The 14,101-nt window shown below is 43.7% G+C and overlaps 1 protein-coding gene across 1 annotated transcript in view; it reads left to right on the forward strand.

Moving 5' to 3' along the window:
* The window catches only part of COG5 (component of oligomeric golgi complex 5), a 430,205-nt gene that overhangs the window by 367,098 nt on the left and 49,006 nt on the right, over positions 1-14,101 (forward strand). The window contains exon 16 of the mRNA XM_089685182.1: positions 2,203-2,265. Coding sequence (XP_089541308.1) covers positions 2,203-2,265 — 63 coding nt within the window. The remainder of the gene's footprint in view (positions 1-2,202; positions 2,266-14,101) is intronic.

The following is a 14,101-nucleotide window of genomic DNA, read 5'->3' on the forward strand; positions in this document are numbered from 1 at the left end:
TGAGATCCCTGCACTAGAGGGATCACCAGCAAGAGGATTGCAAATCATTTTAAAAACAAGATTGATGCAGTTCGTAGGGGCATCTCCACTGCACAGGCATCTATCCCAATTAGCATACCTTGTACTAAACCTCCCTCAACACTTGCCTCTTTTGACCTTGCTACTACTGAAGAGGTCACTAAAGTTTTCTCAGAAGCCCCCCTCACCACCTGCCCCCTGGATCCTGTCCCCTCTCAACTACTATGGTCACCCTCTTCTTCTGTCCTATGCTCCCTCACTCACATTTTCATTCTCTCCCTCTCCAATGGTGCCTTCCTCTCCCCTCTAAAGCATGCACACATCACTCCCATACTTAAAAAGCCCTCGCTGAACCCCACCAATCTGAACAACTTAAGACCCATCTCCCGTTTACCTCTAAACTCTTAGAATGCTTAGTCTACAATCGCCTGAGCTCCTACCTCACTGACAACAACCTCCTTGACCGCTTACAGTCTGGCTTTCGCTCACTACACTCCACTGAAACTGCCCTATTAAAACTCACTAATGGTTTACTAACTGCTAAAACTAATGGCTACTACTCAATACTATTACTACTTGACCTCTTTGCGGCTTTTGATACTGTTGACCATCCCCTCCTCCTCAAAAAACTCCACTCTTTTGGCCTCCAAGACTCTGCTCTCTCCTGGTTCTCCTCCTACCTATCGTACCGTTCCTTCAGCGTTACCTATAGCTCTGTCTCCTCCTCTCCACTTCCTCTTTCTGTAGGGGTCCCTCAAGTTTCTGTCCTTGGACCCCTTCTCTTCTCCATCTACACCTCCTCCCTTGGTCACTTGATAAGCTCTAATGGCTTTAAGTACTATCTCTATGCTGATGACACACAAATCTTTCTACTCCTCACCTCACCCCTTCAGTCTCCTCTCGCATTACTAACCTACTAAGTGACATATCAGCATGGATGTCACTCCACTTCCTCAAATTAAATCTTTCCAAAACGGAAATATTATTCCCTCCAGCTTATGCCCCTCCCCTGACTTCTCCATCAAGATGAATAATACAACCATCAGTCCCTCCCCTCATGCCAGGATACTAGGTGTAATCCTAGACTCCCATCTGTCCTTTCAGCCCCGAATCCAATCGTTGTCCAAATCTTGTAGACTTCACCTCCGCAACATCTCCAAGATTCGCCCGTTCTTAACCTCTGAAACCACTAAGCAACTTATTCACTCCCTTGTTGTCTCTTGCCTTGACTTTTGTAACTCCCTCCTCATTGGCCTACCTAATTGCAAGCTATCCCCTCTTCAGTCTGTCATGAATGCTGCTGCCAGACTCATCCACCTTACTAACCGTTCCATATCTGCTTTCCCTCTTTGCCAGTTCCTTCGCTGGCTTCCCATTGCCCAACAAATAAAATTCAAAACATTAACAATAACATATAAAGCTATTTGTAACTCTGCCCCAAATTACATCACCAATCTTGTCTCCAAATATCACCCAAACCGTCCTCTCGCACGACCTCCTGCTCTCTAGTTCCCTTGTCTCCTCCTCCCATGCTTGTCTCCAGGACTTCTCCAGAGCCTCCCCCATTCTCTGGTACTCTCTACGCCAATCTATCCTGCTATCGCCTGCTCTGCCTACTTTTAGGCGATCTCTGGAAGCCTATCTCTTCAAGGAAGCCTATCCCGCCTTCAGCTAATAACGGAATCTTCTATTCCTCCTATCACAGTTACCTTTTGTACCACCAGCCCCTCCCTCTCAGATTGTAAGCTCCAAGGAGCAGGGCCCTCCTAACCCTTTTGTACTGTATAGTTGCTGTATTGTCTCCCTTTATATTGTAAAGCACTGAGCAAACTGTTGGCTCTATAGAAATCTTGTATAGTAATTTCAAAAATACTTGATGCAGTGCATCCTAGCATCAGATTACATTAGTATATACGTCAGCTAAGCATTTACAATAGTTTTTACTTTCATTGAACATCGGCAGTCATATGGTGTGTGTGTGTGTGTGTGTATATTTATTTATATTTTTATATATATATATATATATATATATATATATATATAAATAATTATTTTCAGTGTGCTGTTATTACATTATTACACTTCTATTTCTGTAACCTATATATCACAATTTTCAACTGAATGATTTATGGTGAAAGATCAATATATTTTTTCATCAACACCATTTTTTTGTTCCCCTTTAAGGTTATTTTGGGTCAGAGTTTACTCCCAGCTGCTGCAGAACAGAATATAACTGCTGCCATGAAGGTAATAAGTCCTTTTGATCTCATGAATGAATGCAATAAAAATTGCAAGCAGATGAATGTTTGTTTTAGAATCTAGCTCGAAGACTTGTAAGCGAGCTGTATACAGCAAATATTGGAATTATGTGTGATAGTTGAGTAAAGGTATTGTCATGTAATTACATTCTGGAGAGGATTGCCAGATAGAAGGCAATTTGCTATTATTGAACATACAAAGCAACGTGTGAAGTTGAGAGGATCCAAAGAAGCAATACATAGCTATATTAAAGTATAAACAGAAAAAATACTGTCATTACAGTATCCCTCTTCATAAAATAATGATATAGAAGTAAAAAAGTAAAAAAAAACACAAAGCTATGCAAAAACAATAATCCTACTTTGTATAACACAGAAGGAAAACCCCTTTGCAAACAATATTTTGGTAAACAAACCTAAAACTATGAAAACAGTTGTAACAATAGTATTTTCTAGGTCCTCAACCTGCAGATTGAGTGCTGCCTCTGATTCATAGTGCTGCTTAGTTTCCCCTTACATTAATGGAAGGGGGATTATGGTGTTTTTGAGGTATGAAGACACTTTCATGTCCATTAATTTATTTTTTGTGGAGTATTGTGTTCCTGAATAACATTTTGCATCAGGCACAAACCAATCGAGCTAAACAAATGGGCCACTGAGCCCGATAAACTACCAGTGGTGCAGAGTGAGAGTTGAGACAAGAAAATGATGTGCACCTCAGGTGTCTGAGTAGTCACGCAGCAAGCTTCTGAGGTCTGGAACTAAAGTGCTAAATGTTTGAAAAATGTGGGGTTTTTTTACAGAATGATTGCAGAATGATTTCTGCTAATGGCAGAAAAATTAATCCTGAATTTGAGGAATTCATGAAATGCTAAAAGTTTCTTTTAAGGATACATAAGGATGAATGCAAAGTTCTTTTACCGTACTATACAATTTAATCTAAAAGAAGTACAAGTACAGTATCTCACAGAAGTGAATACACCCCTCACATTTTTGTTAAAATGTTATGTCTATTCATGTGACAACACTGAAGAAATGACACTTTGCTACAATGTAAAGTAGTGAGTGTACAGCTTGTATAACAGTGTAAATTTGCTGTCTGCTCAAAATAACTCAACACACAGCCATTAATGTCTAAGCCGCTAGCAACAAAAGTGAGTACACCCCTAAGTGAAAATGTCCAAATTGGGCCCAATTAGCCATTTTCCCTCTCCAGTGTCATGTGACTCGTTAGTGTTACACGGTCTCAGGTGTGAATGGGGAGCAGGTGTGTTAAGTTTGGTGTTATCGCTCTCACTCTCTCATACTGGTTACTGGAAGTTCAACATGGCACCTCATGGCAAAGAACTCTCTGAGGAACTGCAAAAAAGAATTGTTGATCTACTTAAAAATGGCCTAGGACCTAAAACTGAGCTGCAGCATAGGGCCAAAACCATACAGCGCTTTACCAGGACAGGTTCCACTCAGAATAGGCCTTGCCATGGTTGACCAAAGGAATGGAGTGCACGTGTTCAGCGCCATATCCAGAGGTCGTCTTTGGGAAATAGACGTATGAGTGCTGCCAGCATTACTGCGGAGGTTGAAGGGGTGGGAGGGCAGCCTGTCAGTGCTCAGACCATACGCCACACACTGCATCAAATTGGTCTGCATAGCTGTTGTCCCAGAAGGAAGCCTCTTCTAAAGATGATGCACAAGAAAGCCCACAGTTTGCTGAAGACAAGCAGACTAAAGTCATGGATTACTGGAACCATGTCCTGTGGTCTGATTAGACCTAGATAAACTCATTTGGTTCAGATGGTGTCAAGCGGGTGTGGCGGCAACCAGGTGAGGAGTACAAAGACAAGTGTGTCTTGCCTACAGTCAAGCATGGTGGTGAGAGTGTCATGGTCTAGGGCTGCATGAGTGCTGCTGCTACTGGGGAGCTACAGTTCATTGAGGGAACCATGAATGCCAATATGTACTGTGACATGCTGAAGCAGAGCATGATCCCCTCCCTTTGGAGACTGGGCTGCAGGGCAGTATTCCAACGTGATAATGACCCCAAACACACCTCCAAGATGACCACTGCCTTGCTAAATAATCTGAGGATAAAGGTGATGGACTGGCCAAGCATGTCTCCAGGCCCAAACCCTATTGAGCATCTGTGGGGCATCCTCAAACGGAAGGTGGAGGAGCGCAAGGTTTCTAACATCCACCAGCTCCGTGATGTCATAATGGAGGAGTGGAAGAGGACTCCAGTGGCAACCTGTGAAGCTCTGGTAAACTCCATGCCCAAGAGGGTTAAGGCAGTGCTGGAAAATAATAGTGGCCACACAAAATATTGACACTTTGGGCCCAATTTGGACATTTTCACTTAAGGGTGTACTCGCTTTTGTTGCCAGAGGTTTAGACATTAATGGCTGTGTGTTGATTTATTTTGAGGGGACAGCAAATTTACACTGTTATACAAGCTGTACACTCACTACTTTACATTGTAGCAAAGTGTAATTTCTTCAGTGTTGTCACATGAAAATATATAATATATTTACAAAAATATGAGGAGTGTACTCACTTCTGTGAGATACTGTACATTGTTTTACATCCTTAATATGTCATTATACACAATTGCCATGTATAACTGAATCCTGCACCACCTACCTCTTGGTGCTGTAATGCACTTATTCTATACACATGAAGCATTAGCAATATCTATATTCTGTATATTTACAGTCATGGCCAAAAATATTGGCACTCCGTCAATTCTGTCCAGATAATATACCACTTCGCCCAGAAATTTGTAGCAATTACAAATGTTTAGGCATTGTCATGTTTATTTATTTTGTTTGTATTAGTATAACACAAAAAAAATGGAGAAACAAAAAGCCAAATCTGACACATTCCACGTAAAACCCCAAAAATGGACTGGACAAAATTATTGGCACCTTCTCAAAATTGTAAGAAATAATTGCATTCCAAGTTTGTGATGCTCCTGTAATTTGTAATTAAACTCACCTGTATCGTTTAGCAGGTGTTTACAATATAGAAATCACACCGGCAACCAGATAAAATGGTGGAAAATTGACGCAGCCTTTCTGTTGTGTGTCTCTCTGTGCCACATGGAGCATGGAGAAGATAAAGAGCAGCAAAGAATTGTCTGAGGATTTGAAAACAAAAACTGTGGAAAAGCATGGACAATCCTAAGATTACAAGTCCATCTCCAGGGATCCTAATGTTCCTGTGTCCACTGTGCACAACATTGTCAAGATGTTTACAGCCTATGGCACTGTAGTTAATCTCCCTGGACGTGGAGGAAAGAGAAAAATTGATCAAAGATTCCAACAAAGGATTGATCGAATGGTGGATAAAGAACCGTGATCAACTTCCAGACAAATTGAAGCTGACCTTCAGGCATGGGATACAACTGTGTCAGCTCGCACTATACGTCACCATTTAAATGAAAAGGGATGCGATGGTAGGAGACCCAGGAGGACCCAAACTGCTGACACAGAAGCATAAAAAAGTCAGATTGGAGATTGCCAAAACTTACCTGAGGAAGCCAAAATCTTTATAGGATGTGCTGTGGACAGATGAAACAAAATTACAGCTTTTTGATAAATCCCATCATTCTGCTGTTTTCAGAAAAAGCAATGAAGCCTTTATAGAAAGGAATACAGTCCCTACAGTCAAACTGGTGGAGGTTCACTGATGTTTTGGGGTTGCTGTGCTGCTTCAGGCACTGGATGTGACTGTGTGCATGGCATTATGAAATCTGAAGACTACCAAAGAATTCTGGAGTACAATGTAGGGCCCAGTGTCAGAAAATTGGGTTATCCATCAGAGCTCTTGGGTCTTACAGCAGGACAACGACCCAAAGCACACGTCAAAAAGCACCCAGAAATGGTTTCCGGCAAAGCACTGGAAAGTACTGAACTGGCTAGAAATTAGTCAAGATCTCAATCCCATAGAGCACCTGTGGAGAGATCTCAAAACAACAGTTGGGGAAAAGGGAACCCTTCCAATCTGAGAGACCTGGAGCACTTGGCAAAAGAAGAGTGGTCCAAAATTTCAGTAGAGAGGTGTAAGAAACTCATTGATGGTTACAAGAAGCAATTGATTTCAGTTCTTTTTTCCAAGAGGTGTGCTACCAAATAATAAATTGAGGGTGCCAATAACTTAGTCCAGTCCATTTTGGGGTTTTGTATGGAATGTGTCAGATCTGGCTTTTTGTTTGTCTGCTTTTTTGTGTTATACCAATACAAGCAAAAGAAATAAACAAGAGAATGCCTAAATATTTGTGGTTGCAACAGTTTTCTGGGCAAAGTGGTGCATTATCTGACAGAAATGCAGGGAAGCCAGTATCTTTGGCCATGAATGTATGTCAGGAGTTTACCCTGTCAAAATCAATTAGATATGCTATTTACACAGGCAGAGTAGGAAGGAAATAACTGGCTCTAGAGATGATTACACCATTTCACATCTTTTTGGGGAACTACAAATTTTCAGAGATTCACTCGACTGATGAACTGACATGCCTCATTCTGCTGACCACTAAGTACACAAGTAAATTGTAACTTAGTGACTTCCAAGTGTGTTTAATTAAGCCAGTCGGTATGTCTGTATTCACCTACAGTGGGGATCGAAAGTTTGGGCACCCCAGCTAAAATATTGTATTAATGTGCATAAAGAAGCCAAGGAAAGATGGAAAAATCTCCAAAAGGCATCAAATTACAGATTAGGCATTCTTATAATATGTCAACAAAAGTTACATTTTATTTCCATCATTTACACTTTCAAAATAACAGAAAACAAAAAAATGGCATCTGCAAAAGTTTGGGCACCCTGCAGAGTTAATATCTTGTACTGCCCCCTTTGGCAAGTATCACAGCTTGTAAACGCTTTTTGTAGCCAGCCAAGAGTCTTTCAATTTTTGTTTGCGGTATCTTTGCCCATTCTTCCTTACAAAAGTCTTCCAGTTCTTTGAGATTTCTGGGCTGTCTGTCACGCACTGCTCTTTTAAGGTCTATCCATAGATTTTCAATTATGTTGAGGTCAGGAGATTGTGAAGGCCATGCAAAACCTTCAGTTTACGCCTCTTGATGTAATCCCCCGTGTATTTCGAGGTGTGTTTAGGATCATTATCCATTTGTAGAAGCCATCCTCTCTTTAACTTCAGCTTTTTCACAGATGACATCAAGTTACCATCCAAAATTTGCTGAAATTTTATTGAATCCATTTTTCCTTCTACTCGTGAGATGTTCCCTGTGCCACTGGCTGCAACACAACCCCAAAGCATGATTGATAGAACCCCATGCTTAACAGTTGGACAGAGGTTCTTTTCATTAAATTCTGTGCCCCTTCTTCTCCAAACGTACCTTTGCTCATTCCGGCCAAAAAGTTCAATTTTAACCTCATCGGTCCACAGAACTTGTTTCCAAAATGCATCAGGCTTGTCTATATGTTTATTTGCAAAGTTCAAACGATGATTTTTGTGGTGAGGACGTAGAAGAGGTTTTCTTCTGATGACTCTTCCATGAAGACCATATTTGTACAAGTATCTCTTTATAGTGGAATAGTGTACCACAACTCCAGTGTCTGCCAGATCTTTCTGGAGGGATCGTGCAGTCAAACGTGGGTTTTGAATTGTTTTTCTCACAATCCTGCGAGCTGTTCTGTCTGATATTTTTCTTGGTCTTCCAGATCTTGCTTTAACTTCCACTGTTCCTGATGACTGCCATTTTTTAATTATATTCCGAACAGAGGATATTGACATCTGAAAACGCTTTGCTATCTTCTTATAGCCTTCTCCAGCTTTGTGAGCGTCAACTATTTTCAGTTTCAGTTTTCTAGACAACTGCTTAGAAGAACCCATGGTGCTGATTGTTGGGGCAAGGTCAGATGAGTCTGGGCATTTAAAACCTTTGAGATTGACATCATCTGGTCTTCCCAGACGATGATTGAGAACAATCCATGACACTGGCAGGTCTCAGCTTTGCAAAGGGGGCAGTGCATGCTATAAATTCTGCAGGGTGCCCAAACTTTTGCAGACGCCATTTTTTTGTTTTCTGTTATTTTGAAAGTGTAAATGATGGAAATAAAATCTAACTTTTGTTGACATATTATAAGAATGTCTAATCTGTAATTTGATGCCTTTTGGAGATTTTTCCATCTTTCCTTGGCTTCTTTATGCACATTAATACAAATTTTTAGCTGGGGTGCCCAAACTTTCGATCCCCACTGTACCTATTCATTTTTAGCCATTACTGTAATCTATTTCAATTATATGGCACACATATTGCTGCAACATTCTTTCGACTTGTCACAAATGGGGACTTTCCTATTTCTACCGCACATGGTGCATTCCTCAGGAACTTGGAATACTAGTATAAAGGTTGCAAAGCGCACTATATGGCATACTGCAGATAGCTTATCAGGACCATTGTGTGTTGATATCTGCAGCACTGCAATCATTTTGCTTTTGTCTATTTTACCAGATTTACTTGAAAAGAAAGTAATTTCTGTATGGGCATCTAATTAAAAGTGCTTTAGTTTCATTTGATTATGGTCAGTGATTCATTGTGTGGCATTTTGGTGTTAGATACACCCAAAAAAATTAGGCTAGGCTAGTGCAACTGTGATTTGATCCGATTTTCAGTGCAGTTATGTAGTTCAACTTGGTTGCATTTTTGATGCAACTACCAGACTGGATGCTGGTGGCTAACCCCTTCCCGCTACCTGTACACTTACATTCAGCCTCACAGAAGTGGGGGCGCATATCTGCGTACATATGTTTGTACTGGGAGTGCGTTGCACATCACATTCCCAGCACAGGGACCAAGCTCTCATTGAGGTGATTTAAAAAAAAATATACATCAGGAGCTATCATTACCATTTTTCACCAAATCAAAGCCTGATATGTCTGCAGATTCTGTTGTTTAGAAAAAAAACTGATCTTCTAAACGGTGTTTATAAACGCAGAAGCATCATTTAGCAATACAATGTAACATATTTTTCCTTATTGTTTTATACCTAAATTCAATTCTAAAAAAGGCTTTATTTCATCTTTAAGGTAATATCTTTTAAACGCTTTCTACCAGATTTGTATTTTATTGTCATTATCTTCTGGACACATAGAATACAACTTCTACATTTAAAGTATAACTAAAGGCAAAACTTTTTTTTTTAGATTTGTATAAAGTTGAGAGGGATTAGAACTTTTACCAGTTTTTATTGAGGAATTTATTTTATTGATGAATCTCTCCAATGGAACTCAAGAGCAATATAAATCGGAATGCAAAGCCAAAAAAAAGAGTTTAAAGTGAACCCTATCTTGTAAAACAACCCATTCAGTTTAAAATAGATATGAATGGTAAAACATTTGTTCTCAGCTGCATATGGAGCTAGGTGAGGAGAATCAAAAGCAGACTGGTCTTCCCAGTGAATGGCTGTGCAGGACCGGGGGGGGGGTGTCAGCACAAGCCTGATTATTAGATTAGCTCTCAGCACAGCCAGAAAAATGACCACGCTGTGCTCTCCTATCTATTGTGGTCAGTTTTTAATAGGAACACCAGGGATTTTACACAAAGGACGCAATACAAAGAGAACAGGATACTTTTTCATACAAGTATGTGGTACAGCAGGCACATACCAGGAATATAAAATGTTAGGGTTACATGTTCTTTAACTTTCATTCACATTAAATTCAATTCAGTATGATTGTTACATTTAAAAAAAAGTCTGCTGAGATCTTCATTGGCCAGAATTTCAAAACTTGATGCCATACCTCTTGTTTGGCTTCTATGCACACTGCTGCTATATTAAAGAGTTTTATTTAATGTTCCTGTTCCAATAAAATACATTTTCCAACAAAATAGCTTTTATAATTATTTAATGTTTAGGGTATTATTTGCCATATTCCAGAACACAAATTATTTGGGAGAAACTAATATATAGCCATGATTTACTTTTATGTGTAATTAAATATGTGTCAAGGTCCTACCTTTCCTCAGAGCTTGTGCTGCTCCATGTGCTGGCATCCATCTTAGGTTTCTGAAAAGCATTGTGGGTTCCTTTATGCTCTCAAGCCTCTGCGGCTCCTCCTCCAGGAGGTGGTGGCTTAGCACATTTAAGCCTGCTGTCTGCAGCTGCTCTTTGCATTTGTGTCCTGTCTCTTGCACAGCAACAAGCTCCTGTTTAGCTACTCATTGCTTTCCTGGATACCGACTCCTCCTGGCTTCTGACCCCGGCTCTGGCGACCATTCTTCCTGGCTCCTGATCCCGGCTCTGGTGACGATTCTTCCTGGCTCCTGATCCCGGCTCTAGTGACAATTTTTCCTGGCTCCTGATTCCGGCTTTGGCTACGATTTCTGCTGTTGGACTTGCATAGACTCTTGTCTTCTATTTATATTAATAAACCTACCTTTAATTGCACCTCCTTGTGTGTCTGGCTCCTCGCTCCCTGACACTACACGAATGCCATGAATCCTGACGGTGCAGGTACGCTCTCGCTCCCTATGTTGGTTGCCAGACTTGATTAGCAGGATCGCTTGTTGGATCAGTTCACTCAGGCGTTGCAAACCCTGCTTGCACGCACAGTGCACCTTGCTCCTGGTGCTATTAGACCGGTTGTCACTCCTATGGTCGCTCCCGCTGTTGCTCCAGTTGTTGCGCATCTGCGGTGACCAGAGGCATGACTGGTTCAGCCCCCCTTCCACAGCGCTTTGGGGGTGAGCCGAGTCAGTGTCGGGGTTTCCTTAACCAAGCGGGCATATATTTTGAATTGATACCCCACGCTTTTCCTATGGAGAGGTCAAAGGTGGGCTTCCTAATCTCGCTGCTCTTGGACAAGGCCTTGGCCAGTGCAAATCCCTTATGGGAGAACGATAACTCTGGGATTCACGAGTTGGCCGGTTTTGTTGCCTCCTTCCGTACGGTATTCGATGTGCCTGCTCGCTCCGCCTCTGCTGCTAAGCTGCTCATGTCCATGATTCAGGGTTCACGAACCGTTGCCGAGTACGCCATAGAATTTCGTACCCTAGCGGCAGAGGTGGGTTGGAACAATGAGGCTCTGGTGGCTGCTTTCTCTCATGGTCTCTCAGATGCGTTGAAGGACGAGATTGCAGCCAAAGAATTGCCTGTGGAGCTCGAGGCACTCATTTCCTTCCTAATCCTGATTGACACCAGGCTCAGAGAGAGGCCTTCATTTAAGGAGCGTCTGTGGAGACCTCCTAACCGATTGGCATCTACGTGTTTTGTCCCACCCGTTCCTCCCTCTCCTCCCACACCTCCTGGGGATGGTTTGTCTGGCGGTAAGCCCATGCAGCTGGGTTTGCTCGCCTTTCCGAGGGGGAGCGCGCCTCTTGGCGTCGGGAGGGTCGATGCCTGTACTGTGGTCTCGGTGGGCATTTTCGGCAGTCCGGTCCGTCCGGGAAACGCTCGCACCTGAGATCCTGTTGGAGGCAGATCTTGGGTGGAGTTTCCTCGTCCCCGGTTTCCCGTAAAGATAAACCGCTAATCACCGTTGTCCTCTCTTGGGCGGAGGGCTCGGTGACGGCCCAGGCGCTGGTAGACTTTGGTGCTGGCGGGTTGTTTATGGACATTTCGTTTGCTGCCCAGTACTCCATTCCTCTGTAGGCTCGAGTTACTCCGTTGGTCCTCGAGGCGATAGTAGGCAGGCTCCTGCAACCGTCGCAGGTTACCCAGGAGACCCTGCCGGTTGAAGTAGCTATTGGGGCTGTTCACAGGGAGTTGGCCTGTTTCCAGGTAATTTCTTCCCCACACTACTCCGTGGTTTTGGACTATCCCTGGCTTCAGAAGCACAATCCGACCTTTGATTAGCGGTCGGCCGAGAACCTCTCATGGTCTCCACAGTGTGTGGTCGATTGCATCCGTGGACCTGTTAAGGTGTTGATGGAGGAGTACGTTGCGGATGCGCTTTCCTGGGGGCACATTCGCAAGTCTACTTCTCCAGCAGGAGCTGGCTTTTTCTTCATGAAAAAGAAGGGCGGTGAGTTGAGGCCTTGCATTGATTTTAGGGGCCTCAATCGAATCACGATTAAGAATGCTTACCCAATTCCATTGATTACCGAGTTGTTTGACCGCCTCAAGGGAGCAAAATTCTTTACTAAACTCGACCTTAGGGCTGTGTGCAACCTCGTACGGATCAAGGAGGGCGACGAGTGGAAGACCGCGTTCATCACCAGAACTGGCCACTATGAATCCCTGGTCATGCCCTTCGGGTTGTGTAACGCGCCCACTGTCTTTCAGGAGTTCATTCATGATGTCTTTCGTGACTTGTTGCAGCAGTGTGTGGTGGTTTACTTGGACGACATCCTGGTTTACTCTGCGTCTATGGAGTCTCATATCCAGGATGTTAAGCGGGTGCTGCAACGGTTACGTGAGAACGAGCTTTTCTGTAAGCTCGAGAACTGTGAATTTCACCGATCCCAAGTTGCCTTTTTGGGCTACATCATTTCCGCTGTGGGTTTTTCCATGGACCCTCAGAAGGTTTCGGCGGTTCTGCAGTGGCCTTTTCCCAGTGGTCTTCGGTCCATTCAGCGCTTTTTGGGATTCGCCAACTATTATCGGAAGTTTATCAGGAACTTCTCCACGCTGGCCAAGCCTCTCTCAGATCTGACCAAGAAGGGCAGTAATCCTCACGAGTGGTCACCCGAGGCCATCTTAGCTTTCGAAGCTCTGAAATCCGCCTTCGCTTCGGCTCCGATACTGTCTCATCCCAATCCTGGGTTGCCTTTTGTCCTCGAGGTTGATGCTTCTGAGATGGGAGTAGGCACCCTCTTGTCTCAGCATCGGTCACCCAGTGGACCCCTACTTCCCTGTGGGTTCTACTCCAGGAAGCTTTCCTCCGCAGAATGCAACGACCAGATTGGAGACAGGGAGTTGTTGGGCATTATTCAGGCTCTCAAGGAATGGAGGCACCTGCTCGAGGGTTCTGCGGTTTCGGTTCTCTTTCTCCCTGACCACAAGAACCTGACGTATCTCTCGGAGGCTAAGAGGTTGACGCCCCGTCAGGCCAGATGGGCTCTGTTCTTGTCGCGTTTTAACTATGTGGTCTCCTATTTGCCTGGCTCCAAGAATGTCAGGGCTTATGCCTTGTCTCGGCAATACTCTGAGCTGTCCAGGGAGGACTCTGAGCCGACCTCGGTCATACCTCCGGACCAGATTCTAGCTGCCATTCGTACCAACCTGACTTCTCCCCTTGGGGAGCAGATTTTGGCGGCTCAAACTGATGCTCCCCCTGAGAGACTGGCTGGCAGATGTTTCATACCTGAGTGATTGCGTACCCGCCTGCTGCGTACCTACCATAATTCCAAGACTGCCGGTCATCCACGGAGGAACCAGTTGTCCTGGATCGTTTCTTGGTTATTCTGGTGGCCATCTCTCCGTTCCGACATCGCCTCATATGTAGCGGCATGTTCGGTCTGTTCCCAGAATAAATCTCCTCGGCATCTTCCATTGGGCTTTCTGCAACCCATTCCTAATGGGGAGCGTCCCTGGTCACACCTGGGCATGGATTTTATTGTGGACCTCCCTGCGTCTCAAGGCCATACGGTCATTCTTATGGTCATTGATCGTTTTTCCAAGATGTGCCATTGTGTTCCGTTGAAGAAATTGCAGACTGCGCAAGAACTGGCTACGGTTTTTCGCCAGGGAGACCTTTCGCTTGCATGGGTTGCCCAAGGTGATTGTCTCGGACCGTGGGAGCCAGTTTGTGTCCAGGTTCTGGCGCGCCTTCTGCTCCCAGTTGGGTATCAAACTCTCCTTCTCTTCGGCCTACCACCCGCAGTCCAATGGGGCTGCGGAGCGTTCCAACCAGGCCCTGGAACAAT

This window comes from Staurois parvus, unplaced genomic scaffold (genome assembly GCF_062004578.1).
Source record: "Staurois parvus isolate SC_StPar_1 unplaced genomic scaffold, SC_StPar_1.0 ptg000019l, whole genome shotgun sequence".
In the NCBI taxonomy this organism is placed as follows: Eukaryota; Metazoa; Chordata; class Amphibia; order Anura; family Ranidae; genus Staurois; species Staurois parvus.